Raw genomic sequence first — 26,089 nt, 5'->3', positions numbered from 1 at the left:
GATACCATCGCCCACTAGTAAATAACGAAGATTACGATTTTTCGAGTCATTCTTCGTTGCCCGTTTTATTAAGACAGCAAAGAGCCTCAGGCTAGGGCGGGCGGGGCGTAGGCGGGTCAGCTTGGCCAGTTTGAGCCAATAGCGTCGGAAAGGCTGTCCTGTTGCCATGGCAACGGCGGCCGTCCCCAGAGGGACCAGTCACCCATTGGGTGGAATCTTTCGAGAAGGCTCGAGAAGAAGGAAGCGGAAGTGGCACGTGGAGGGGCCGGTGGAGGCGCCGGTGAGTAAATGCCGCAGATTCTGGAAAGTTCCGATCAGTACGATACATAAGGCTGAGACGCTGGGATCTTCTCTTTCGGGTCGGTAGTTAAGCGGCACGCTGGTGAGCGAGCCGGTGAATATCCAGGCAGGCAGCCCGAACTGCGGAACGACTTGCGGAGACCGAGCGCAGCTTTCTCCCGTGGTTACTCCTCTGTGAGCCGCCACTGTCCCCGGGAATCCGGCGGTGCCAGACCGGCAGATCGTCCGTGTGTCCGTCCGCGTGACAGGACCGGACCCCGCGGGAGCCGCGCGCAGCCGGGGCAGGAAGCGGCGGCCGGAGGACACAGACCAACCCGAAGCGGAGGCGGACCGAGAGCCGGCCATGTCGGTGGTGGGGCTGGACGTGGGCTCGCAGAGCTGCTACATCGCGGTGGCCCGGGCCGGGGGCATCGAGACCATCGCCAACGAGTTCAGCGACCGGTGCACCCCGTAAGTGGGAGCTTGCGGGGGCGCTGGGGGGAGGTTCTGGGGCGAGGGCAGCAAGCCGGCGGGGGCTGCGGATCCCGGGGACCCCACGTTTGCGGCTGGCCGCGGAGCGCCGGGGCGAAGGAAGGGCGATGTGGGGAGCGGTGCGCCCTCCGTAGGGTCGGGATGCCGGCGGCCTAGCCGCCGGGTAGGGGAGGGGGCTTGCGGCCGCGAATCGGATAGAAGGGTCTCCGGGATTCGAGGGGCCAAGAGAAGCCCGGGAGTCGAGTCCCCCGGGGTCGTCCCTTCTGGCGGGCTCCCTCCTGGGGGCCGGTCTGCGGGCAAGCCCGAGACTTCGCTCCTTTTTCTTGGCAAGAAGCTTCAGCCAGCTCCTTGCGCGACCGCCCCCGTTTCCCCACCCGGCTTCTCTGAGCTGGCCGAGCCGCCCCCAGCTCGTCCCCCTCCCTCCGAGCATGTCTTTGCGCACCGCAGAGCTGGGGCTGCCGAGCTTTTTCTTCCGCATTGTGAATCTCGAAATGAGCTGGAAGCTTCCAGAGCTCGTCTGCTGCTTCTTGTGCAGGGAGCGGGCGGATTGTAGTTAGCGACCACAGAATCACTCCTTTGATGATGAATCTACCTTTTCTTGCTCACTCTTGGATCATTTGTGAAAGATGTAAACGTCCTTTTTTCTCGTTTTATGAAAGCCGTTAAAGAGGAATCCTAAATCGTGTTCCAATTTCTTTAATTTTGAACGGCTTAAATGAGAGAAAAGAAAAATTGCACACTTTGGTGCTAGAACTCCTCTAGAGGATGGATGTTGTCACTGAATTAAATGGTATATTCTACAGCAGCATGGGGTGGGCAAAGGGTAACATTTTAATAAGCAACTTTTTTGGAGGGGAGTCTTAATTTCTGAATATGTTGTATGCAAACATGCCTGCATGTACATTGATAAAAACAACTGCTTACTTCTCAGGGAAAATGGTGTAGGTATTTTAGTGCCTTAATCCCAAGATAAAAATCATAGAATGAAACATCGAGCCCAAAGGTGAAATGACTGGGCTTATATCACTATTTGAGTGCAGATGAACATTTATGAAAGTGAAGGGAAGTGAGAAGATAACCAGACATTGACAGTATCAGTAGCGTTGGGAAGACTGCTATTCACAGAGCATGTCGTGCATCAACCTCTTTATAAAGCTACAGTGTTTTAGTTTAGCTGTGTGAAGGGCTCTGATCGGAGTATAGTAAGAAAGAAGATAGTATCTCAGGATTTCATGCTTAGGTGCAGTTTACATCTTTGTTCTCTTTGGTCCAGTAAAAGGAAGAAGAGTTGTTCAAGGGAGAGTAGAGAAAAATTACGTATGTGGCTATAGTGACCACTGTGAAACTAAAGCTGACAGGTGTGTCTCAAAAATGTAAACCAAGGGCAGTACTGGAGTTTCCCTTAATGTTTTTTATATAATAGATGTTTGACTCAACTGCATTGGCTACTATTAATTTCTGTTTAGTATAATTAGTTTGATTCTCTTCTTGGAAAATGAGTAAATTCGTTCCGCAACTGTATGTTTACTCTGAGCTCGGAGTGCTGTTCTGTTTTTGGAAGGTATTTTAAAGCTCTAGCCTTTGCTCCAGCAGTTCTCTGGCTGTTAAGATGCTATTTAGCACCTGCTCAGATAATCTAGGTCTAAGATGTCTCTGTTATAGCAAGTTTAAATTTGATTCAGCTTGATATTTAATGCCTTCAGTGTGTTCCCATTTTGCTCATATCACACCATTATTCCTACCTGCCCTGTAATCTGAAACCTAATTCACTTTCATCCTTCTGACAAGACTTTATTGCTCCGTGCTACCATTCCATTTCCATTGCTCAGAAGGCTGTTTAACAGTTACAAGTCACTTCATCTCTTCAGAGCTGACTTAAAATGTAACTGATTATTCAGTCCTTTTGCTCAGCATTTATACTTGGTTCTGTCGTGGTACTTGCTCAGCATCATTTTTGCTTGGCTTCCTCAAGTAGAGTCTTCTGTATAGGACCCTCTTTTGTGCGTTTAAACTCCGGAAGCATAGCTTAGGCCCACTTGTTTCCGTTTATCTAAAAACCTTTGATCATAAAGAGTCAGATGATATATCAGGACAGCAATAGCTATGATAGTGACGCTTAGATTTGTATGGAGTTGGTAACTGCGAAGTAGTTACACCATATTTTGTTAATCGTGGCTAGGACCGAGTTAATAGTACTCTAACTATTCAAAGCATTTTCACAGTTAATGTCCACTTGCTGATAATTGGGGCCTGGAGAATTATGCTGGTGCTTGCAGTACTGGAAAGTGTCCTCTGAGCCTTGAGCAGACGGGAGTGGGGGCCAGGGTGGGGTGCAGCTGCCACCTAGATTGGATTCTCAGAGTTAAGCAGCTGACGAAAGCTTTGGAGTCCAAAGTTGTGCTGTGCTGTGCCCCCTTCCCCTAGAATGGGTAGGATATTTTTTTCCTTTTTGGGGGTAGGAAATTTATGTTAGAATTTTCCTCTTGTCAGTTAAAAACCTCCACATTTATGCTTTTAACATTTGTAAAACATGGTTTTTTAAAATTTCTTCTAGATCAGTCATATCATTTGGATCAAAAAACAGAACAATTGGAGTTGCAGCCAAAAATCAGGTATGTTCTTTAAGAGGATTCTGATCATTTTTTAAGAGAGAAGTTTTAAAAGTAAAATCTCAGAGACATACAAAAATACGAAATACCTAAGCCTATCTATTTTTGAGTTTTAGAATTGTAACGCAGATACTCCTTATGAGCCCTTAGATACTTTTTTTTTCTTTTCTCTTCCTTTTGTTTTATTGAATAAGACCTTTAACTTTCTAATTTTCCAACCTTAATTTTTAATAACTTTCCTACCTTCTAATGTATCTAATTTTTAAAACTTAAAAACAAGACACATGAAGTTCTTTCATGTGAAGTTTCTCATGATACGCATTTAAGAGTTAAAAGCTTCCTTTCATGGAAGGAACTTCTAAGAAGCTCTGTTTAAAAGTGTTTTCAGGTTACTTAATAATTAAGGTAGTACGAGGAGAACTTGTCGTCTAGGCCTGTGCTGGCCTGTAGAGTCGCTGTTACATGTGGCCCTTGAGCACTTGAAATGTGCCTGATCTGAATTAACATGTGAAGTATAAAATACATGTGCTTTTGCAGGCCTAAAATGAAATAAACTATCTCATCAACTGTTTACATCAAGTGCATGCTGAAATGACAATATTTTAGATGAATTAGGCTAAATAAGTTATTGGAATTAATTTTACATATTAATGGGACTTGAAAATTTACCTATGTGGCTCCCTTTAGGACTCACATTGTAATTTGAACTTTGGGGATCGGGGAGAAAAATAAATAAATATGAAATATGAAAATCCCTTTTGTGAGAGGCTCTTAAGAAAGGGACTGAAAGCAGACCTGTTACAATATGTAAACGTATCAAAGTAACATACACTGTATGCCTTCAGCTTACACAGTGTTACATGTTGATTTATTTAGTTTAAAAAAAAGTTGAAAAAATTCTCTTAATACAGAAAATGGTATTGCTAAAAAAAGAAAACTAAACCTTGGAGTACTATATTATGGCTAGTTGGAAGAGAGGAACAAAAGAGCAAAAAAACAAAGCAGGGAAGAGAAATGGCCGTGCCCACTCAAAGTAACCTGCTCAAAGGGGAGAGACACTAGTGAAGTAACAACCTCCCCAAATGTGGCCGTTGAAAAGACTGATGTCCCGGACCTGAGATCCCACTGCATTTTTGTGGTTATGTGAGGAAAATCTGTTGAGGCTTAGATCTAGCCTGTAGATTACTAGACATATGTCCTCTCGGTTTTATAATCGCAAGGAATTTTAGTACTTAAACATTGTTTGAAATATTCCATATTATTTGAAAACTAGTGTTGCCAAGCTATATTTTTCTTTTTAAAAGAAGTAGATCAGAGAAAGAAGTACACAGTAAACGGTTTTGGTATTTTCAAACTAGTAACTTTAGAAGTCTTTGTTTTTCATCTTTTAATTATTTTTGTGTTTTAAATAAGGTTCCCACTGCTGACATCTTTGAGTGAAATATGCTATGAAGTGGGACTTGTATATCCAGAGCCTAATCATCAAAAATATGTACGTGCAGTTGAAAGCATTACCTCACATAGAAACTTTTTGAATTATCTTTGCGTTTTCTGCTTTTTGGTATAGATAATTAACATTCCATGCTATTGATAGGAAAAGTAGCAAGCAATATATTTTGTGGCACAAAGTACTTACCCTGGCCACTTAGCGACTCAACAAATAGATTACTGTAACAATTAACTCCTTTTTTTAAAAAATGTGACCAGACTATAGTGCTTCTAAATATCCTTTTTCATTTATTCATTAGGTATAAAACAACTGTAGTGGGAGAAAAGGAATGAAATAAAGTGATACATACAGTTCTTGGGGTTTGTTCAGAGCTCCAGGGATAGTTTCACTATCTGAGTTTTTATCTTGCAGACTTTGAAGCCTGTGTGTATCCCTCTCACTGCCTCCCTCCTGGCATTTCTATAGGAAAAGGAGAAAGAATAAAGTCCATTCATTGATGGAGAAAGTCAGGGCTCTGGGGAAGGTTACTTATATCCCTCTGATTTGAGTTGTACAAGTGACTTTCTTTTTAATTGCTGTAAGTACTAATAGGTGTTGAAATTAGAAAACAATTTAAATCTCAGTGTTTGTTTTTTTTTTTTCCGCAGCAAATCACTCATGCAAACAATACAGTGTCTAATTTCAAGAGGTTTCATGGCCGAGCATTCAATGACCCCTTCATTCAAAAGGAGAAGGAAAACTTAAGTTATGATCTGGTTCCAATGAAAAATGGTGGAGTTGGAATAAAGGTAATATAATCGAGCAATCTTAGATTCCTTACTAGGAAACTGTTTAATTCATCTACAGAGAAAAGTACTTAATTCTTAATAAACATGTAACTCAGTTTCCTTATTTGGACAACATGGTCTTTTATTTTTTATCTAGTCTCTCTTAAACTATAGGTTTATGTTTAAATCATCCTTGAAAATTATTCAAATGGTATATACTGCTGTAACTTAATTTGTGTTTCTCATAACGTCTTGACAATTATAAAATTTAGAATTCATGGTGTTTAAAGAAATCTAAATTGTGTTGTCATATCAAACAAAAGTCTGTTCCAATACAGCTCATTTGCAGTTGTTTGGAGAGCTACAGTGTAATACAACCAGAAATCTTTTTTTAAACTACAGAGGCATTCCTGTCTTATGATCTACACAAAATAATATTTATCCCAGTGATTCATCTCTTCAGTTAGAGTGGAAATTTACTATCTTCTATAATACTTTGACTAGTACTTTGGATAGGGGAAAAATCTGCCCCAGCTTTTTTTTCTCTTCATCTCTGGGGAAGAATCTTTCTTTTTTTCTTTGCTTTGCTTTCCTTTCCCTTTTTCTCTTCCTTTTACCTTTCCTTTCCTTCTTCTTTTCTAAACAGTTATAACAGTAAAGGTTTTCTGGAAGAGAATGTGTAATCATGTTTGTAAGTTAATATTATTAGCATGTAACTTTTAGCACTACAGTATTTAAAGCATTTTCTTTCCTCAATACAGGTAATGTACATGGATGAGGAACATCTGTTTAGTGTGGAACAGATAACAGCCATGCTGTTGACTAAGTTAAAGGAAACTGCTGAAAACAACCTCAAGAAGCCAGTAACAGATTGTGTTATTTCAGTAAGTAGAGTTCGGCAAGGCAACGTGTTTTATTTTAATTTGCCTTTTTCATGTTACTTTTTAGTATTGAATGTGTGAAAGCTGTCCTACTACTAGAGATCAGAATTCTGCTGCACTCTATACCATAGTGTTCAGCAGCATTGCATAGTAGGTTTGGGTGGTGATTTTAGCCAGAAGTTGCAAAGGTTTTTGAGTGGTGTTACATGTCAATATCTCCTGTCAGGCTTTTTGAAAATACAGACTGATTGGTCGAATTGGAGGATATTCTAAAGTTAGTTGATGTATTGAGAGGCAATTGTATACTTACACGAGAGCTTTTCAGAATTTTATCCACACGTGAGAACCAGAGAGTTGGTTCTTGGTGATAAGTAGTTTTAAAATGTAACCTACCAGTAGTGACAAAACCTAGGTTTTTTTTTTAGCATTGGCAAGCCCACTACTTTCAATGGACAGTTGATAATTAGGTTATTAAAGAGTATTTGTAATGGACAGAAGTCATTTTTTTTTTTTTACATTAAGATTTATTAACACTCCCTCGTTTATGTAAGGGATTAGGAAATATGATGTTAATTGATTTATAGGTAAAGATTTGATCTGGGGGAAAGTGTATACATTAAAATAAGATTAGGTGTTCATTATTGAGGTTAGAGAAACAAGGAAAAAGAGAGGCCTTCCTTCTTCTTTTGAAGACATAGTTCTCTGTTTTTCTCTTCTAAGTAGTTAAAGTTAATTAAGAGAGCTACTCTGATCTCTCCCACTATCTCTTTTCTACCTAGCCCATGTCTCAGAACAGCTGTTACGGTGAGCTGGAGATTGCAACCAGGCTATACTGACTGTATAGGACGGGGTGTCACTTCCCCTGCCCCAAGGATCCTCTACATACATTTTATACCTCATCACCTCTCCCACATGAAAGTTTAGTAGTACAGATTTAGTGTATATCTGTTTCTGTACTGTGGTCCTTTAGACAGCCACAAGCCATTGTAACTAGCTAAATATTTTTTTGTCCTTATGTACCAATTTTCACCCTCTACAACGTTATTATTCTCTGTGGCAAATTTGTGCTATGGGGAAAAGTCATCTTTTATTTGGCAGGGTGGCCTGTCCAGACCTGTCAGAAGCCTTTATGGCAGTGCATCCTGGGATATGCAAGAAGAGAGGCAGAAAGGCTGAAATTTCTCTTGCAAGACAGAAGGTGTTCTACTAAAGGAATGTCTGGGTATTGCTTGGAGAAATGCTATTAATCTCTGGTAAAGTTAAAGAATTAAGTTATAAGTCAGTGGTCCTTCCTTCCTCTCCCACCCCCTCTTTAAATAACCTAATATGGAAAACTGAAAGTGTTCTGATTTGAAAGGTGAGCAGAGACCCACCTTCGCTCTTGTCACTCTTTCTGAAGCATTTATAGGTAACTTGGGGAGAAAATGCGAAAGCCACTGTACCAAGTTTTCTCTTAGGTACTTTCCAGTTAAGTGATTATATGAATGTATTGTTAGATGCTCTTCTGGAAGAATGTGCTAGTTAAAGTGCTGCCCTGGAAGGCAATCAGAAGAATTCATCTAGCTAGAACACAACACCGTAAGAAACTTTATCCCTTGAGCTGATTTTGTTCTTCTTCCTCTTAGAAAAATCAACAGACTTTGACAAAAAAGTTTCATTTTTGTAATCTGAACAGGTTTACTGAATTAGAAGGTACCCCAACGATTAATGCTTAAAACCAACGAACAGCAAACTAAAGGGCAGAGGCTAGAATTAGCTGTATTATCTTTAAGTTCCTGTAGTCTTTATAGTTTAATTACATTTAATGTTGACATAGCAGAATAATTTCCAAAAGAAATTTAAGACTTGTTTGGAAATAGTATTTCATCCTCTTAAATTTAAAGCTTTTTGTTAGATTTAAGTAACTGTTAATATGTCTTACGAATACTCCTGGTTAGTTTTTATTTCAGGTTAAAATTTGGTTCTAATAAATTTGATACTTATAATTTTAGGGCAATCTTTTCAAAAGTAGTTGCTGTTTCTGAAAGTTAAAGAACTTATTCTTTTTCTGTTTTGTGACTTGACTAGGCACTTATTTAGCTGGACTATTGTGAATTGATTACAGATGGTTGTGAGGGATTTGTATGTTTTATTTTGTGTGTTCTAGGTAAGGTAGATTCTTTCCCTTCTTGTTTGCAGGTCCCTTCTTTCTTCACAGATGCTGAGAGGCGATCTGTCTTAGATGCTGCACAAATTGTTGGCTTAAACTGCTTGAGACTCATGAATGACATGACAGCTGGTAAGAAGAAAACTGTTTTTGTGTAGCAGTTAATATACTTTCGAAACTAAAGTTAAGACACACCAGGTCCTGTTATCAAACACTTTCATGTAGGTGTAGAAACACAGCCTATTAAAAAACGTGTTAGATTTGAAAGCAAAAATTCTAGCCTTTCAGATGCTTGTTTTAATGAGAAGTTGGCACTTTTTCAAATATATGAATCTGTTTTCATTAGGAAATTCTTGTATATAAATTTTTTAATCCTTTAAATTAGTTGTATTGGATTTAGTTTTTTATTTCCTTACATTGTTTTTATAGTTAAGAAACAAGTTTTCCCAAAACGTCATGATTTTGGCTTTTACAACTACCTTGACTATTGATTTAGCTTAAATTTTTTTTTCCCTCATATGCTTTCCGATTGTATGTGGTTAGGAGTTGATCATTCATCTTATATCAGATATTAATTTAAGCTGTGTGATTTGCCAGGCACCTTGGTAGGAATGGATATAGTGGGGAGCAAAACACTCACTTATCTCCTCTTAGACCTTGTATCAGCTTCTTGTGATTACAGATGGACTCAAAGTCAGTTACAATGTAGTGTATTCAGGCAAAGCAAATAAGGCTTTGTTTAGTATGTTTTTAATAGATGTTTTAAGAACTCTTAAAGTATTGATAAAGGTGTGTTCTTAAGTATACGTATTTAGAAATACAGTGGTTTCAAAATTCAGAAAAAGCTAACACAGACTACTTAAGATAGATCATTTATTTGCCTTGAATCTAATTGGTAGGACCTGCAGTTGCTGTAGTTATATATTAAATTCTTAATTTTTTTGGATAAGCAGTCTCCTAGCAGGTTGTGGTTAAAATGTAAGTATTGTGTAATGAGTCTGATATTGTTTGTGTGTGGTTACACGTGGTTTACATGCCATTGTTTTTGCATTACGTATGTCCTCTCTGTCACATCTCTCCATATATTTAAAAGTGATAGAACATTGTTCTAAAATCAGAAAGGGACAAAGTATGAAGTCAGATATAAAAGAAATATGTTCACTTTTAATTAATGGAAGTACAGTCAGGTTTCCTGCATGTGTGATTACATTGGTAACAATGAAATTCCTAAGAAAATGTGAACCAAAGAATCGAAACATACTAATTTTTTTTTAGTTGCTTTGAATTATGGAATTTATAAGCAGGATCTCCCAGGCCTGGATGAGAAACCTCGAGTAGTGGTTTTTGTTGATATGGGACATTCAGCTTTTCAAGTGTCTGCCTGTGCCTTTAACAAGGGAAAATTGAAGGTAAAGTCATAAATCAGAACTAAGTGACCCAAATATTACATGTGTGACAATTGTCATTACTTTAGGCTCTTCGAGGTAATGAAAAGTTTGGGGTAAAGATATTAGCCAAGAGTTGTTCCTAAGGTTGATCCTCCATAAAGATGATGTAATCGTTTCAGCTTCTTGCTCAGGAAAGAAAAGCTTTTTAAGGTTATCTTCCATGTAATCATTAAAATTAAAGACATCTTAGAGACTTAACATTTCGTTTGGATTTTGTAGTTACGCGTCTCCTTACTGACTTGGATTTCATGTTGTAGTTTAAATAGAAATTTTGAGCCTAGGAGTCTTTGGTTGTTTGAATAGCAATATTTAAGACTCTAGTTGCAAATATGATTGAAATAACCAGATTATTTGTTGTTTTAACTAAATTAGGTACTGGGAACAGCTTTTGATCCTTTCTTAGGAGGAAAAAACTTTGATGCAAAGTTAGTGGAACATTTTTGTGCAGAATTTAAAACTAAGTACAAGTTGGACGCAAAATCCAAAATTCGAGCACTCCTTCGTCTGTATCAGGAGTGTGAAAAATTGAAAAAGCTGATGAGCTCTAACAGCACGGACCTACCACTGAATATCGAGTGCTTTATGAATGACAAAGATGTTTCGGGAAAGATGAACAGGTGTGTCTTGAATTCTGACAGATTAAAGAAGGAACTTCTTGCTGCAACTGTAGTCCACGTGTCAGTTCTAGCTGTGGTGTTGTGAGTCCTGGCCCACATTTCAGGATTGTACCGTACCTGCTGGAAAGACTGTCAACGTCATTAGAACTAGGGTTGCTTCTGCAAAGAGGGTTTTAGGAAGATCTGTGTTCAGTGCCCTCGTAGTGAAGTCTTTTGGCTCATTTTCACTTTTTAGTATTTCTGGGCCAGTAATTCAATAATGGTTTCACAGAATATTTTGCAGAAATATTTTGAAGAGAATGGAAATATTCAAAGTAATGAAAACGGGATCATCTAAAACATTAAGGAATAAAATGGAAATCTTAATATAAAAGTGATTTCTTCTAGTAATACCTGTCGAATTGATTTTCTCCTCATGCCCTTTCTGCATCTGTTTTGTATATTTTTTGAAAAAGAAAAGTTACAAATTACAGTATGGTTGAACTTGGCCCATGTGGAATTCAGGGTGTCTGAGGGGAAAAAAAAAATGTTGGGTGGATAAGACTTATTTTTTAAAAAATAGGACAGGATATTGGCCTTAAGATAAGTTTTCTAAAGATTTCTAAAGTTTTCCTCTTAATTGCCAAGGGCACAGTTTGAAGAACTCTGTGCTGAGCTCCTGCAAAGGATAGAAGTTCCCCTTTATTCATTGCTGGAACAAACTCAGCTCAAAGTAGAAGATGTGAGTGCTGTGGAGGTAGTTGGAGGCACTACACGAATCCCAGCCGTGAAAGAAAAAATTGCCAAATTCTTTGGAAAAGATACGAGCACGACGCTCAACGCAGATGAAGCAGTGGCCAGAGGGTGTGCACTACAGGTATTGCCTTCTCAGCCCTTCTCCCTCTGGGGGCTCATTCCTTGAACCATTTCTGCTTTACTTCATCGAGGTGGTGTCACAGAGAAAGCAGAGCCCAGTGCCCAGTTAGACACCACAAGGGGCTTACTTACATTTCCACAAATCGTGAGGCCGTGGGGACACAGGATCTGCTTCAAGTATTGGAAGGTTTAGGAAGTTTAAGATTCAAAGAACTACAGAGCTAGTGTTTCTCAAGCTGGGGATTAGGGACAGGCATGATTCTGAGGGGATCATAGAAAACACGGCTGTAGAGCGCAGAGTAGCCGTGTGGTGGTGCCGGTTGTTACAGAGCACCAAGGAGGGCAGGGGAACGGCAGTCTGGTGCAGTGAGGAATTGATTTGGGGAAAGTTTGCAGGGTTAAGAGTATTAGCGAACAGGTGGTTTGATGAAATAGCTGTTCCCCCTCCAAACTGATTGTAGCTTATCAAATAAGGAGGCAGCTCAGAGGCATGAAGTTTGGCAAAGTAAAAGCACAAAATCTAGAAGTTACTGATACAAAAAAATTAGTATTGGTTTATACGTAGGATATTAGAGTCAAATCTGAGTAGTTTTAACTAAAGTTTTAAGTTAATTTGTTTAAATTTGATCTAGTTAGCACAGTTTTTTTTTTAATACAAAGCAGTAGCTTCTTTACAGAAAAGTATTTAGACTGACTACTGTGTAAAACTTTTAAAAAAGAACGTGTAGATGCTGACTATTGCCTGTAATCCGTTGCATCATCAAGATTCCTCATGTTTTGTGGGGGTTTTGTCTTTGCTTCCTCCTTGACAGTGGCGTGCGCCTCCTTCACTGACTCTTAATCACCCAGGACTTCGGAAGCTTATAGTTTCTGTAGAAGTAGAGCTTCTTTTGGCTTCTCTTCTGAAGAATCCTGTGCTATTGACAGAGTCAGAGATTTACTGACTTTTAGTTTAGTCATCTGTTCAGTCATTTTTATGTGACAAGTCGAAATCCACCGGTTGGTCTGTTGGGTGTTGTCTACCCTAAATTTGAATTGACCATCGCTTCCTTCATTCCTAAAATTACTTGAAAATAGGCACATTTTGGTTTTACCCTTTTTCAGTCTTAGACATTTGAAAGGCAATGCGGACAGAGCTGTTTGGATGTATATACACTTTCAAAAGTGATACAGCTTGTAATTAAAATTGCTGTCAGCAGGGCATTTCTGGAAAGACCAGTGCTTTTTCCTCAGCCCCTGTGAAACTTACTAATTAACAGTTGCTAGCCTAAGATTCATTGTACTGCTTATCTTTATATCTAGTGATTGCCGTAGTATTTAGGAGATAAATCACTTATGCTTAAGACACGTACACTGTAAGCAATTTCGAATTTGAATTTAAACCTACCCGTTCTATTTGAATTGATTTTTTTTCTTTTTTAATATTTATTTATTTGATTGCGCTGGGTGTTAGTTGCAGCAGGCGGGCTCCTTAGTTGTGCCTTGCCAGCTCCTTAGTTGTGGCAGGCGGGCTTGAATTGATTTTTATATTAAAAGCTGAGTGAAATTTTTCATGTGCTCATGATAATTTTTTTCTTTTTCTTTTTTTTTTTTTGAAGTGTGCGATCCTTTCCCCAGCATTTAAAGTTAGAGAATTTTCCGTCACTGATGCAGTTCCTTTTCCAATATCTCTGGTCTGGAGTCACGATTCAGAAGATGCCGAAGGGTATGTAGGAGAAAATTACTTTATTTTAATATAAAGAAAAATTAGCAAATGAATTTCATGGTAGAGTGTTTGATTAACTGGGATCTTTCAACAACAGACTTACCAAAATATTTCTCTCATTCTGAGTTATAAATGGTGAGATGGGATTGATACAGCTCTTAGAATGTGTTTATTCTGTTTGCATAGCACAGCGAGCTTGAACACTTGAGCTGAATGCCTTTGTTTCCTCTTAGCGTCCATGAAGTGTTCAGTAGAAACCATGCTGCTCCTTTCTCCAAAGTGCTCACCTTCTTGAGAAGTGGGCCTTTTGAGCTGGAAGCTTTCTACTCTGATCCTCAAGGAGTTCCATATCCAGAAGCAAAAATAGGTAAGCAATTCATTGTAATTACTCTTTTGAAGACTTGACTTAGTCAGTGTGCAAACTTAAACATTTTTTCTGTTCTTAGCAATGTTGAGTGGGACGATGCCATGTGAAGACATTTTCATTTTGGAATAATGGTGATGGGGAAAATCTCTTTGTTTTCTTGGTGAATAAACTGGCCTATAGAGATGCAATGACTTGCTGGTGCTCTGCTGGTGCTTCCAAGTGTATATATATATAAGAGCACTTGAGTATTTTTCCTTTTCTGATACAGTCTATACTTTATCACCTACGTTTTTTTTTTTTTTAAAGAAGATATTGGGGGTAGGAGTTTATTAATTAATTTATTTATTTTTGGCTGTGTTGGGTCTTCGTTTCTGTGCGAGGGCTTTCTCTAGTTGTGGCAAGCGGGGGCCACTCTTCTTCGCAGTGCGCGGGCCTCTCACTATGGCGGCCTCTCCCGCTGCGGAGCACAGGCTCCAGACGCGCAGGCTCAGTAGTTGTGGCCCACGGGCCTAGTTGCTCCGCGGCATGTGGGATCCTCCCAGACCAGGGCTCGAACCCGTGTCCCCTGCATCAGCAGGCAGGTTCTCAACCACTGTGCCACCAGGGAAGCCTTATCACCTACTTTTAATATTAACCTTTTCTCTGGGTGAAATGTTACTTGCAGAATATTGCTTAAAACCTGGCTTGGAAACCATTGAAGCTACTTCTCAAATGTACCTTTGTACTGTAATCTTTTTTTTAAAAAAAAAAATACATCTTTATTGCTACATTTTTCCTGGGGAGGTTTGACACTAGCCATCTATTTTGACCCATAGTTAACTCTGAAAATGTGGGAGAGCTACAGGCATCTTCTTCAATGGGCGTGTCTCTTTCCCAGGCTACTGGTAAAATTTGCCGATATTGCTAGATCGCTTCAGGGCTCACCTTTGCCCCACACCATTTCATAATGAAATTGTTTGAAGGAGTCTAACCTGGCCAGTTGTGTTTTCTTTCTTAGTACTTAAAACTAAAAGTGTTCTGACACAGGGGAGTTTTTATTTTTTAAAACAGCTTTTATGAATTTATTTATAGATAATTTAAGAAAATCATTGAATATAGACTAAAATTTTGACAGGCTGCATTCTAGTCCCCATTGTGCAGAGGATAAAATCTAAGCTCTTTAGCATGGCATCGCAGTTTTCATTTTATCGCCAAAACCGAGAAGCTTGCACAGACTTAGAGAGCCGTCTTACCTCTCTCTCCTGTGAGCCTTCTTGGATGCCCTTTAGTAAATGCTGTTTCTTTAACTGGATCTTTTGGTAATTATTTCCTGAACCTCGTGATTTGATAATTAATGAAGGTCTATTCCAGTATATTTCACCGACCTACTAAATAAATCTAACTTTCTGTGTGTTTGTGTAGACAGCACTTAATTACAAGGCTATTAAATCCCATATAGTGCTCTGCACATAACAGGTTCAAACTACTTAATTTTGTTTACTGGTTTCTGTAGTAACAGTACTACTGTTGGTGGAGGTGATAACTACCACTTAGCCCTTGGTTCCATAGTTATAAGTGCCTCAGTGTAAAACACTTGTCAACTCAGACCACAAAAGCACAGATAAAGTAACTTACAGCAGGTCACACGGCCAGGATTCAAGCCCAGAGAGTCTGGGTCAGAGTCAGCACTCTGAACTCCTACTCAGGAATGCTCTGGAACTGCTCTATAAGGCATGATAATTTCAGGCTTTGATACAGGTTTTAGCTCACCTCTCCTATTTGAAACATAGGAAAATGTTTGGATCATTCAGTCAGAAAAACAGTATTCCCGGGAAAGGCCCTACAGAATCAGAATGCAGGAAGCGCTCGATATCATCTGCCTTACACTTGAGATTTCCATGTCGAGGTTGTGCTCACCTGGAGAAATAGGGTAGGAGGCAGCGGGGACAGCTTGTCGTCAGCCTTCACACAGTGTCTGTGTCGGAGTGTTCAACAGAAAGTCACAAGAGTGCCCTTGCCTTTGAAGGTTTTATGACATATTAAAACTAATCCCAAGTATGATAAGTTAGACTGTGTACATCTGAGTCTATTTTAAGAGGTTATGTTTATAGTATACATTAAAGGGCTTAAATGTAACTCGGTAGAGAAAACGGGGAGATTTTGGAATAGCAATATATAGCCTTTGCTTGACAGAGTTAGATTCAGTTCTGCAGTTGTCAATTTCTTTTTGGTCTAGGCCGCTTCGTAGTTCAGAATGTTTCGGCACAGAAGGATGGAGAAAAATCTAGAGTGAAAGTCAAAGTGCGAGTCAATACGCACGGCATTTTCACCATATCTACAGCGTCTATGGTGGAGAAAATCCCAGCTGAGGAGAACGAAGTGTCTTCTGTCGAAGCAGACATGGAGTGTCAGAATCAGAGGCCATCAGAAAACCCAGACGCCGAGGTAAGTTTGTGGGTAAGCCTTTGAGTTTGAATATATAGTTGACTTAATTCTAAGCGCTAAGAGATGGGTAGGGAAGGGTTAAAATATATTTTTCTTAATTGTGACTAAAATTTTGGTTAATTGGACAGTAATATACAGCGTGGAGTTCGTGAACTGTGACTAAATTCTGTATAGCTTTATTTGAACTGGCATGTGATAATTTAGAGTGGGTAAAGGTTCTTTGAATTGTTCGTTTAAAGACACAGGCCATTTGAGAAATCAAATGCCGACTGATGATTAAGAAAAAAAAGACTAAATACAAGAGCTACTTAGTGAAATACATAGCAAATATTAATGCTGTGGTTTTTGGGGTTTTTTGGTTTTATTTTTTGATCGTATGGCAAAATTTGGCTTTGGCGTTTTAGAACCTATTGCTTTTATTTACACGGTTTGCTGTGTTAGGGAGGGAGGAGGCGAAGTGTCCGCCTGGAGTACAGAAGTTGTTACCGTCCACGATGTTAATGTAGATAGACCGCGGCAGCATGAGTGCTGGTTTTACATGGTCTGCAGAAGAATTCTAGGAAACTCAAATAGATGAGCCGTTATAGTTCATTTCTGGGTAATAATCAGAAATAGTTTAAATGAAGAGGTGTAGGCAGTTACAATGTTTCAGTTCAGATGTGAAGAAGGTATTATAACTATGATCGTTCCTAGAACATTTAAGGAACATTAGCATTTGAGCCTTCATTTTGTTCTCATCAAGAAGAACTTCAGTGTAATGAATTAAATGACCAGGGCCACATACTTTCTCATTAGGCTACAGACACCATTATTCTAATGCCTGTTGTCTCCAGTCTCTTAGTACCTTTTGGATATACATACACCAGGAGTGCCTTGCTTCTGGATATCTCAGTGTCTGCCTTGGGATCTTGAAACTCTGAAAGAAAAATATGAGAGACTTCCAGGTGGGCAGCAAGTAGTTAAATTCGAATGTTTCAGGCTTCTCGCAAAGGTGGGAAAAGATCATAGCAAGCACTGGTTTACTGGGGATTGAGGTGTCTATTAACATGTAGTATTTGTTCTTTATGCTGGGAGTTTTTGAGGTGTAAATAGTTGGATCACGAAAAGAAAGTGGGGACAGAGAGGGTCTTGCGTCTCTCTAAACCGAGGTGATGAACCCCCAGATAACTGATCGTCGGCTGTTTTATGTAATTGTTCAGTTCACTGAAATGGAGATGTGTCGAGATGTGTGACGGCCGCTGTGAAATTAGGTTTTTGGGAGCTTGTTTCTGGGAGAGAGGCCTAGAGGAAATCTGCTTCCTGTGCTTTTGAGAGTTAATATCTGTACAAGGCTAGATGGAAGCTTCTTGAACGAGAGTTCTTGATTGTCATCACATCAATCAAAACGCTTACTACTTGTTTAACTACATTAACTGTTATCATTCAAAGAATTTCTTACAGGTTTACAGTATCTAAGAGGTTTTCAAGTACTTTGTGTTTGTATGCTTTTATCAGCATCTTTCCCCCCCACCACCTATTAAGATTTCAGAAATTGAGTGTACTGTGTTTGGTGCCCGATAACCTTTTAAATTTATACAAGTACACCTGCTTTCTACATCCTTTGTGCCTGGGCTTTCATTTCAGAAAAATATCCAGCAAGACAACAATGAAGCTGGAACACAGCCCCAGGTACAAACTGGTGGTCGTCAAACCTCACAGTCTCCCCCTTCACCTGAACTTCCCTCAGAAGAAAACAAAACCCCAGATGCTGACAAAGTGAGTGACTCTTCCAGTTCATTCCGTTAGACAGTGTTGCAACATGTGATCATTAATGATATCATTCAATCCGCAGTTTCAAGAGCAAGCACCAGGTTATCGTATTCCATGTAGGGTTTTTTTTCTGATAATTTTCTATATTTTCCAACTAAAACCAGTTAGAGGTACTCCACCTCAGCTGAGGGAATTGAGTATCCTGCTTTTTAGACCTGAAAGCTTCCCTTCAATAACTGCCGCTCCAAGCAACAGGAGGCGAATGCATACCTTTTGTTGTCTTCTCTAGTGCTAGAGTATCTGCAGTTGCGAGCACCTGAAACAGATACGTCCTGGTGCTGTGTGATTAGTTTCCATTTGATTCATCCAATGATAAAGACGCGGGCTATAGTAGTCTAGTAAATTTTTTTTCTCCTCTCAAATTACCTGTCAAATTTATATAAATTAATTATGATGATCTGGTAATAAGTTTCCATTGTTATCCCAGATCGGCACTTTTTGCAGAACTTTGTTCTTTGTGCAGGTGGGATGTAAATCATTAACTTTCATTAGTAGTTTGGTTTTCTCTCATTCTGAGGACAGAATTCTTTACCCTCACATGAATTACAGAATTGTCCCTTGGGGTCCAAATGCACGTTGCACTTGGTAAAAGGTTCTGGTTTTTAATCTCCCATGCCCTGATTGATCCCTTGGGGGCCCTGATATGAGCTGCAGGTCCTGGTTCTGATTTCTGGAAACCTCCTTTTTCTCCTGTTAAAGAGGCATGTGATGATGGTGTAGCAGCATTGCTTTCTTTGCAGTGATTGGCTCCTTAATTTCAGCATCCCTCCCCTTCACCGCTTAGCGTTGAGCATTAACTGACTTAGGCCAGTGGTCTTAGTACCTGTCTAGAGCACGACACTGGGTAGCATCTTACGTTCTTAGTTGTCAGTGGGACCACTAGTGTCAAACCCTTTGGAACATTACCACAGACCCCCTTGGAGGATTCCTCGTCTGTGCCATGTCGAATGCCGTTTTGTGATACGTTGGTTTTGTCAGTAGTTGGTTTAATTTTGTTCGGCTAGATAGTCTTATCCTGACTTAACCTGCATATATGTGACTGTCATCCATTTGATTCCCAGATATCTGTTGCACTCCTGTGTTTTGCCAGGTGTAGGTGTCATTTTTCTTTCTGTGTTTTATGCCCCCAGAGCATGCACAAAATATCGGGGGGTTCTCGTGCACTAGAGGGAAGAAGAAGACATGGACATTGCAGGCTGACTGACCAGATCATTGCTAGGGATGCAGCTCACAGCACTTCACAGACATGTGATCTCTAAGGAACGCTGAAACAGAAGTCTGGGGAACATGCGGTCTCGTCCCGTCTCTGTCTTTATAATTTTAGCCAAGCCATTGAACCTCTTTCAAGTCCCAGTTTCTTATATAAAGAGCCTAGAATTTTAACATCCTTCATAACTCCCCGAAATTCCCCAGTGTCGGTGCTTGTTGTGCCTCGTGGGCTTGTCCCTGTTTTACCATCTCAGCCAATCAGGGTACACGTTACATAACCCTTGGTTATCTTCTAATCTGTCCTACAGCTGAGTTTCCTAAATTGTGTTCTTTGTCATTTGTGCTTATAGGAACCTGCAGAAATGAAAACACTATGAAAGGCTTGGAAAATTCAAGGCCGTAGGAGATACTTCTTTAGCCCTGTATTTACATATTTTGGAAAAACTGACAATAAACTTAGCATTTGCTACATCATTCCATTTGCTTCCATTTTAAGACTTTAAAATCTTTTGACCTTGCAGAGTTGCTAATGAGAAGTGGTATGACTCAAAGCCAGATAGTAGAAATAAGGAGATGTGTATATATAGACATATACGTGTGCATACGTGATTTCCAAATTCAGGAAATTTTAAAAGGCACTCATCAGTGTAGTGATAATTGTAATTAAAGCACATTTAATGCTGGGATATAGGGCCTTAAATATATATATTACAGGAATAGAGTTGATCCTAACATGCTTAGTAGTTGGTCAAAATCCATCTGGTGTTAACATTAGATTGTAGGCTATAATTTAAAGATGTGGTAATTTAATAATAATACGTTTGCCTTTTTGGAGTCGCAAACATTGCTTAAAGGGATTAGAAAGCAAGGACTGATGAAGAAAAGCTTTAGCAGGAGAGTTTAAATTTAAATTTAATAGGAAATGAAAAATATCCTGGTGAATTCTTTTAGGGAAGTGTGGCATGTTTAAGTGTAACTGCAGCCCTGATTTAAAATGCATGAGTGGAAAATTAGATGATCTCTTATACATTCTTCCAATTTTATGATTTTAGGAATTTTAATTTTTCCTGAGTCCTCAGTATGATAGGGAGATTTTTGTTATTCAAGGACTGTTTAAGAATTTCTCCTTTTTTTTTTTTTTTTTTTACCCCTCTTCCCAAGGCTAATGAAAAGAAAGTTGACCAGCCTCCAGAAGCTAAAAAACCCAAAATAAAGGTAGTGAATGTTGAGCTGCCAGTTGAAGCCAACTTGGTCTGGCAGTTAGGGAAGGACCTTCTTAACATGTACATAGAAACAGAGGTAAGTGCTTCATTTACGTATTTTTATTTTGGAATGTGTTTAGTTTGGCCCTTTTACGCATATTTCTAGTAGATAAATGGCTATAATTCTTTCTCATATCTCATAAGTCTATACAATTTTTAGGGATAGGATGAAGCCAAAACTAATGGTTTTTTCAGTTAAATTGTTTTTAGCAAGTTTTGTTTATATTTTTGTAACCTTATTAAAGAAATCTATACCATAGATCATTCTGCTTGGTATAAAATTGATTGCCCAAGTTTTTATGAAGAAACCGGGTGCTAATATCTTCTAGCCCAGAGAGCGATACAATTGGTATCTCAGGCCACACTGAATATTTCTGTTAAAATACATTATGCTTCTTTGTAGTCTACATATATGAAATAATTGAGGTTCATTTTTCTTTTACTGAGATGGGAACATTGTATTTAGAAATTTAATAATTCTATTCCGTTTATATTTGGTAAATAAATAGACTCTAAGTACATGTATTTATCCTTGATTTTAAAATGTGGTGGCAGAATTGTGTGGCTGTTACACATTGGTCAGTATTAATCCCAGTAGGAGACGACCAAGCAACTACATAAAAGAAAACAAAATTGTATAAAAGCAATAGATTGGTTTTTTCCTTAGTATTAAATCTGAAATGTGAAAGCTATGTAATTTATTATAAAATGTTTAAAAAAAAACTCATTCTGTGTATTTAGAAAATGAAGAACTTTGTAGGAATTGTTGGAAGAATTTTATAAGGTATAAATTAGAACTGTTAAGACTGATTTTTTTTTTTTGGATATAATCCTTGATTTTGTTAACTCCAGAATCTAAATAGTTAAAATATAGTTACAGGTAGCAGAAGACTAGAATTAACCTCTTCTGTTTTCCTGACAGGGTAAGATGATAATGCAGGATAAATTGGAGAAAGAGAGAAATGATGCTAAAAACGCAGTGGAGGAATATGTGTACGAGTTCAGGGACAAGCTGTGTGGACCATATGAAAAATTTATATGTGAGCAGGTATGTTTAGGGCTCTGTTTTTATTCAGATAATCTCATTATGAAGTGTTTAATATCAAATTTGACGTTTAAACCTCTACTAGATTATGTAACTTGAGCTCTTTGAAAACAAAACAGCTTGAAATAGAAGTTGTATAAACAGAGTCATGGAGGGAGAGGCTCACTAGTGATGTGCCATTTTATTCTAGTTTATCCACTGAGTTGAGTTTTTACCATCAAAGAAAGAACCGCTCGGCACTTTTATTCATAGTCTGTGACATCACAGTTACTGTGGCCTAGAAACATAAATAAGAGAAAATCCTTGCTTTCAAAGGCCTCAGACTTTTTTTTATGACTCTGGTGCCTTGGTTGCTCTCTGTCATTGCTTTATCCCATAAGACTTGTTCATCCAGTCATTCCAGAGTTTATCAGGCACCAGTATTCCCCTTAGGCTTTCGTCAGCTCCCAGGAGCAGTATGGCTCTAAGCAGATCCCTGAAGCTCATTTGTGAAAGATGGGCCTTGGAGAAAAACTGGCCAGTTAGAAATCTCGAGTGGCTTTGGAGTTAATTCTGGACTTAGGAGAATGTAAACTGGGAGTCTGTTTAGTCCCACGATCCTGAGGCTACTTTGTACTGTATTTCTTTCTCAGCTCTGAAGCTGGATTTCTTATGGTTGGGATTCTGAGGTAGAGATGACCCAAACCAGCTAGAGCTCCTAAAGCCAGAGTATAACTGCATACTTTATGTGAGTTTGTTAGGAATGGCTTTCGTGTGTGTTCAGTGATTGAATTGTCAACTTGTTTAGTTTTCCTTTCAGTATTTGGTAGTTGTGGAAGTGAGTAGAAAGTTACTAATTGAGACCTAATTGTTTTGGAGAGTAGGAAGATGATTCTTTTTTTTTTTTTTTACTTTTTGGCTGCACTGCGAGGCACGTGGGATCTTAGTTCCCCGACCAGGGATGGAACCCACGCCCCCTGCAGTGGAGGCGCGGAGTCCTAACCGCTGGACCACCAGGAAAGTCCCTATGATTCTATAACCGCATTTCAGTGTACAAATTGTCCAAAATCGGACTACTGAAATACAGTGTTATAAGTCAATAAGAGCATTTTACCACAAATTTTCAAATATCCCTGTGTAAAAGAGAGAATGGCCTAAGAATAACTGTCAGTCCCTCTTGTAAAATATTGTATGGCGCTAATAATGCAGTGTTTAACGCTCCCTGATACTTTTCAGTGAAGAGAATCCAGCTACTCAGTGCCTTCCTAGAAATGAAATGAGCTACTTGATGTGTAACACTTCTGAGGACGACTATTTTGACTATTTTAAAGTAAGATTGCCACTGATACTGATTCTTGTGTTGCGTATGTAGGATCATCAAAATTTTCTGAGGCTGCTCACAGAGACTGAGAACTGGCTCTATGAAGAAGGAGAGGACCAGGCTAAGCAGACGTATGTCGACAAGTTGGAGGAATTAATGGTAGGCCCTTCTCTCCCCCTAGAAAGCAGTACTTGGGTTTCAGATTATAGACTTCTAAAATACAATTATGACAAATACTAATTTATTACATTCGGGTTTAGAAAATTGGCACTCCAATTAAAGTCCGGTTTCAAGAAGCTGAAGAACGGCCCAAAATATTTGAAGAACTAGGACAGAGGCTGCAGCACTACGCCAAGATAGCAGCTGACTTCAGGAGCAACGTAAGTCTCTGTAAAGCGTGAGGACGCCACCCTCGATTTACAAGCTCGTGTTTAAGTTGAGGAACCTTCATTGTGAACAAATGTTCGTTCCTAAGTGAGAAATTGGGTTTTGGTGTGTGAGACCAGAGGTACACGTGAACTTCATGGAAAATCGGGTCAAGTTAGATGTTACTGTTAAATACACTTAATTCTACAGAATGACCAAGTTTTTCCATTTAGGATGAGAAATATAACCATATTGATGAGTCTGAAATGAAAAAGGTGGAGAAGTCTGTTAATGAAGTGATGGAGTGGATGAATAACATCATGAACGCTCAGGCTAAAAAGAGTCTCGATCAGGATCCCGTCGTGCGTGCTCAGGAAATTAGAGCGAAAATAAAGGTGCGTGGCATTGTCTGGTGTGTACTGCTGGGTTTTCTTAGGGCTTCTGGTTGCAATCCTTTGAACCTTGAACGTAGCCGTTTTTGCTTAAATCTTTTTACCTCATCCCAGGACCAGATTTCTGAGTTTGTTATTGACATTACAAAATGTGGAATACCTTGTAAGTTCTGTTAAACTTCTGTTTCTTCATTTGTTCATTTAGTTCAACAAATACATTTGTTGAGCCCCTACCATGTGCCAGTTACTGTTCTAGGAGTTTAACTGTCAGTGTACAAAGAATGGAAGTCACCTGCCGGTGTGAGGAGGACTTGACAATAAACAAGCGTGGAAGGATATCAGATTGTGTTAAGTGCCGAGGGGAAAACAGTCAAAAGGGATTAGGAAACTCGGGGCGGTGGAGAGGGACCCAGGTCAGTATTCATCAGGGCAGGCCTTGCTGAGCGCATGAGGCTTGAAGGAAGTTGGGAAGAAAACCAAGGAACTGCTTTCTGCCTGGAAGAATATTCAAACACAGTGAAGGTTAACATGAGCCTTTGAGGTCATGGGCTATAAGCTTGAATTCCAGCTCTTTGCTCACTACTTTTTCTGTTCCTGAGGTTAAGTTACTTAACCTCTCCTCCGTAGGTGGGGATGATAATTCCTACCTTTTAATAACTGCTGTGAGATTAAATGGGTTAATAATATGTGAGTAGTTAGTAAGTCCCTGACATACCATAGAAGAATATTCACATCTCTTTTGATCAGGCTTCAAGCTATAGTTTGGGCAAATGCGTTGAGCAAATGGAGTTATTTGAGAGGTGGTTAAAAATACTGGTCCGGGTATGTAGGAAAGTAACTGAAAATGAACTGGAGTTAGTCTGATTATTAGTTTTGTTTGCCTTTCTTAGGAGTTGAATAACACGTGTGAACCTGTTGTAACACAACCCAAACCAAAAATTGAATCACCCAAACTGGAAAGAACTCCAAACGGCCCGAGTACTGATAAAAAGGAAGAGGACTTAGAAGGCAAAAACAATTTCAGTGCTGAACCTCCACATCAGAATGGAGAATGTTACCCTAACGAGAAGAGTTCCATCAATATGGACTTGGACTAGGTGACATTAAACTGACTTAGTGCTTCAATTAATAAAATATTTTTGCCATGGTATGTGATTCTACATGACATACTGAGACTATTTATATTTTCTTTTTTAAGGATGTTTAGAAATTTTGTGTATTATATGGAAAAAGAAAAAGCTTAAGTCTGTAGTCTTTATGATCCTAAAAGGGAAAATTGCCTTGGTAACTTCAGATTCCTGTGGAATTGTGAATTCATACTAAGCTTCTGTGCAGTATTACCATTTGCATCACTGAGGATGAAACTGACTTTTGTCTTTGGAGAAAATAAAGTGTATTCAAGAGGGCTGTGGTTAAACTCTTCAAGCATTGCTCCGCCAAGGTAGTTTTCTTGCATTTTGCTCTCCGTTTCAGCATGCGTGTGGGTGTGGGTGTTTATAAACAAGACTAAGTCTGACTTCATAAGGGCTTTCTAAAATTAATTCTGTCCAATAGAATATCACTTTTTGCTTTGATATTATTAAAAATCCAGTGACTAAAAGCAAAAGCTAGTGAAATGTGTTAGCAGCATGCAGAACAAAACCTTTACAATTTCTCTCTCCTTACCCAGTGCAGTGTCATGTGAAGGTGTAACGTGGAGGAAACGTTGATTCTGTTTGTAACTGATATTGTGAAGCCTCTTAAGAGCTTTAAAATAAAGTTCATCTTATGGTGTCATTTCTAAACAGTTTTGTCACTGATTTAAAAATGGGATTGGAGCAGCATGGTGTAAACTGTGAGAATCCAACTTTGCTTCTTTGCTGTTTCTTATATATGCTGTCACTGTTCTAAATGAGAATGACTTTCTCCTGATAGAAAAGTAGCATATGTGGATTACAGTGCACTTTTTTAAAACTACAGAGTTAAGTGTAACTTATCTACCACCCAGAAAAAAACAACTCTTCCAGCCTTTCTCTCCTGACGGTGGTGTGTGTCAGCACGGGGGGGTGGGGTGTGTGTGGGGTGTGTGTGTGTGTGTGTGTGTGTGTGTGTGTGTGTGTGTGTGTGTGTGTGTGTGTGTTAGTGTAGTGTAGGCTGTTTTTTAAAGCTCTGTGTATCAGGGATATCAGTAAATATCAGGTTTTATAACTTCACTGCTGTACTCAGTCCCATTATAAAGACATACCTGTTAATACATAAAAACACTTCGGCCAGTCCCCATGTTGGTGGGCTTTAGGTGTTTCTCATATTCTAAATAATGCTGCAATGAATCTTGTCTCAGGACAAAACTGAAGCAGTGTTGGGGAGAAGGCCTGCATGCTTAGGTTGGATAACGAGTAACGGTTACCACCCACCACTGTGCAGCAGTTACCTCCCTCACCAGCTAGGGGTGTTCATCCTTTACCTGTTGCCAGTCTATTATAATAACTACTGTTGAGCTGCTCTGTACCAGGTACTTCACATAGTTTGATTCTCAAAACCACCCACGAGGTTAAGTAATTTACAAGATCGCACAGGCATTTATCAGAGTTGGGAACAAACCTGGGCGCTCAAGTTACTCAGAGTGTAAAGCCCACAGACAACCATTCTGCATTAAGTAACGTGTCTTCATTTGTGTGGTGCGTACT

The 26,089-nt window shown here is 39.2% G+C and overlaps 1 protein-coding gene across 3 annotated transcripts; it reads left to right on the top strand.

Moving 5' to 3' along the window:
- HSPH1 (heat shock protein family H (Hsp110) member 1) lies at window positions 1–25,190 on the top strand. Of its 3 annotated transcripts, none has more exons than XM_079902851.1 (19): window positions 1–280; window positions 368–750; window positions 3,326–3,383; window positions 5,478–5,618; window positions 6,359–6,481; window positions 8,657–8,756; window positions 9,900–10,033; window positions 10,445–10,689; window positions 11,317–11,545; window positions 13,143–13,249; window positions 13,483–13,616; window positions 15,832–16,040; window positions 17,664–17,795; window positions 20,220–20,357; window positions 21,243–21,368; window positions 22,717–22,824; window positions 22,926–23,045; window positions 23,265–23,426; window positions 24,314–25,190. In XM_079902851.1, exons 2-19 carry the CDS (start codon window positions 644–646, stop codon window positions 24,518–24,520), a joined length of 2,580 nt encoding a protein of 859 aa, XP_079758977.1. In that variant the 5' UTR covers window positions 1–280; window positions 368–643; the 3' UTR covers window positions 24,521–25,190. The 3 variants fall into 3 exon arrangements, with proteins under 3 accessions (XP_079758977.1, XP_079758978.1, XP_079758976.1); XM_079902852.1 differs by lacking the exon at window positions 1–280 and having other exon boundaries at window positions 292–750; window positions 24,314–24,520; window positions 24,622–25,190; XM_079902850.1 differs by lacking the exon at window positions 1–280 and having other exon boundaries at window positions 292–750.
- Window positions 25,191–26,089: the final 899 nt, after the last annotated feature.

This window comes from Stenella coeruleoalba, assembly GCF_951394435.1.
Source record: "Stenella coeruleoalba genome assembly, chromosome: 18".
Classification (NCBI taxonomy): Eukaryota; Metazoa; Chordata; class Mammalia; order Artiodactyla; family Delphinidae; genus Stenella; species Stenella coeruleoalba.
Note: the sequence above shows the minus strand (reverse complement) of the source record. Positions and strands in the feature narration are given on the sequence as shown.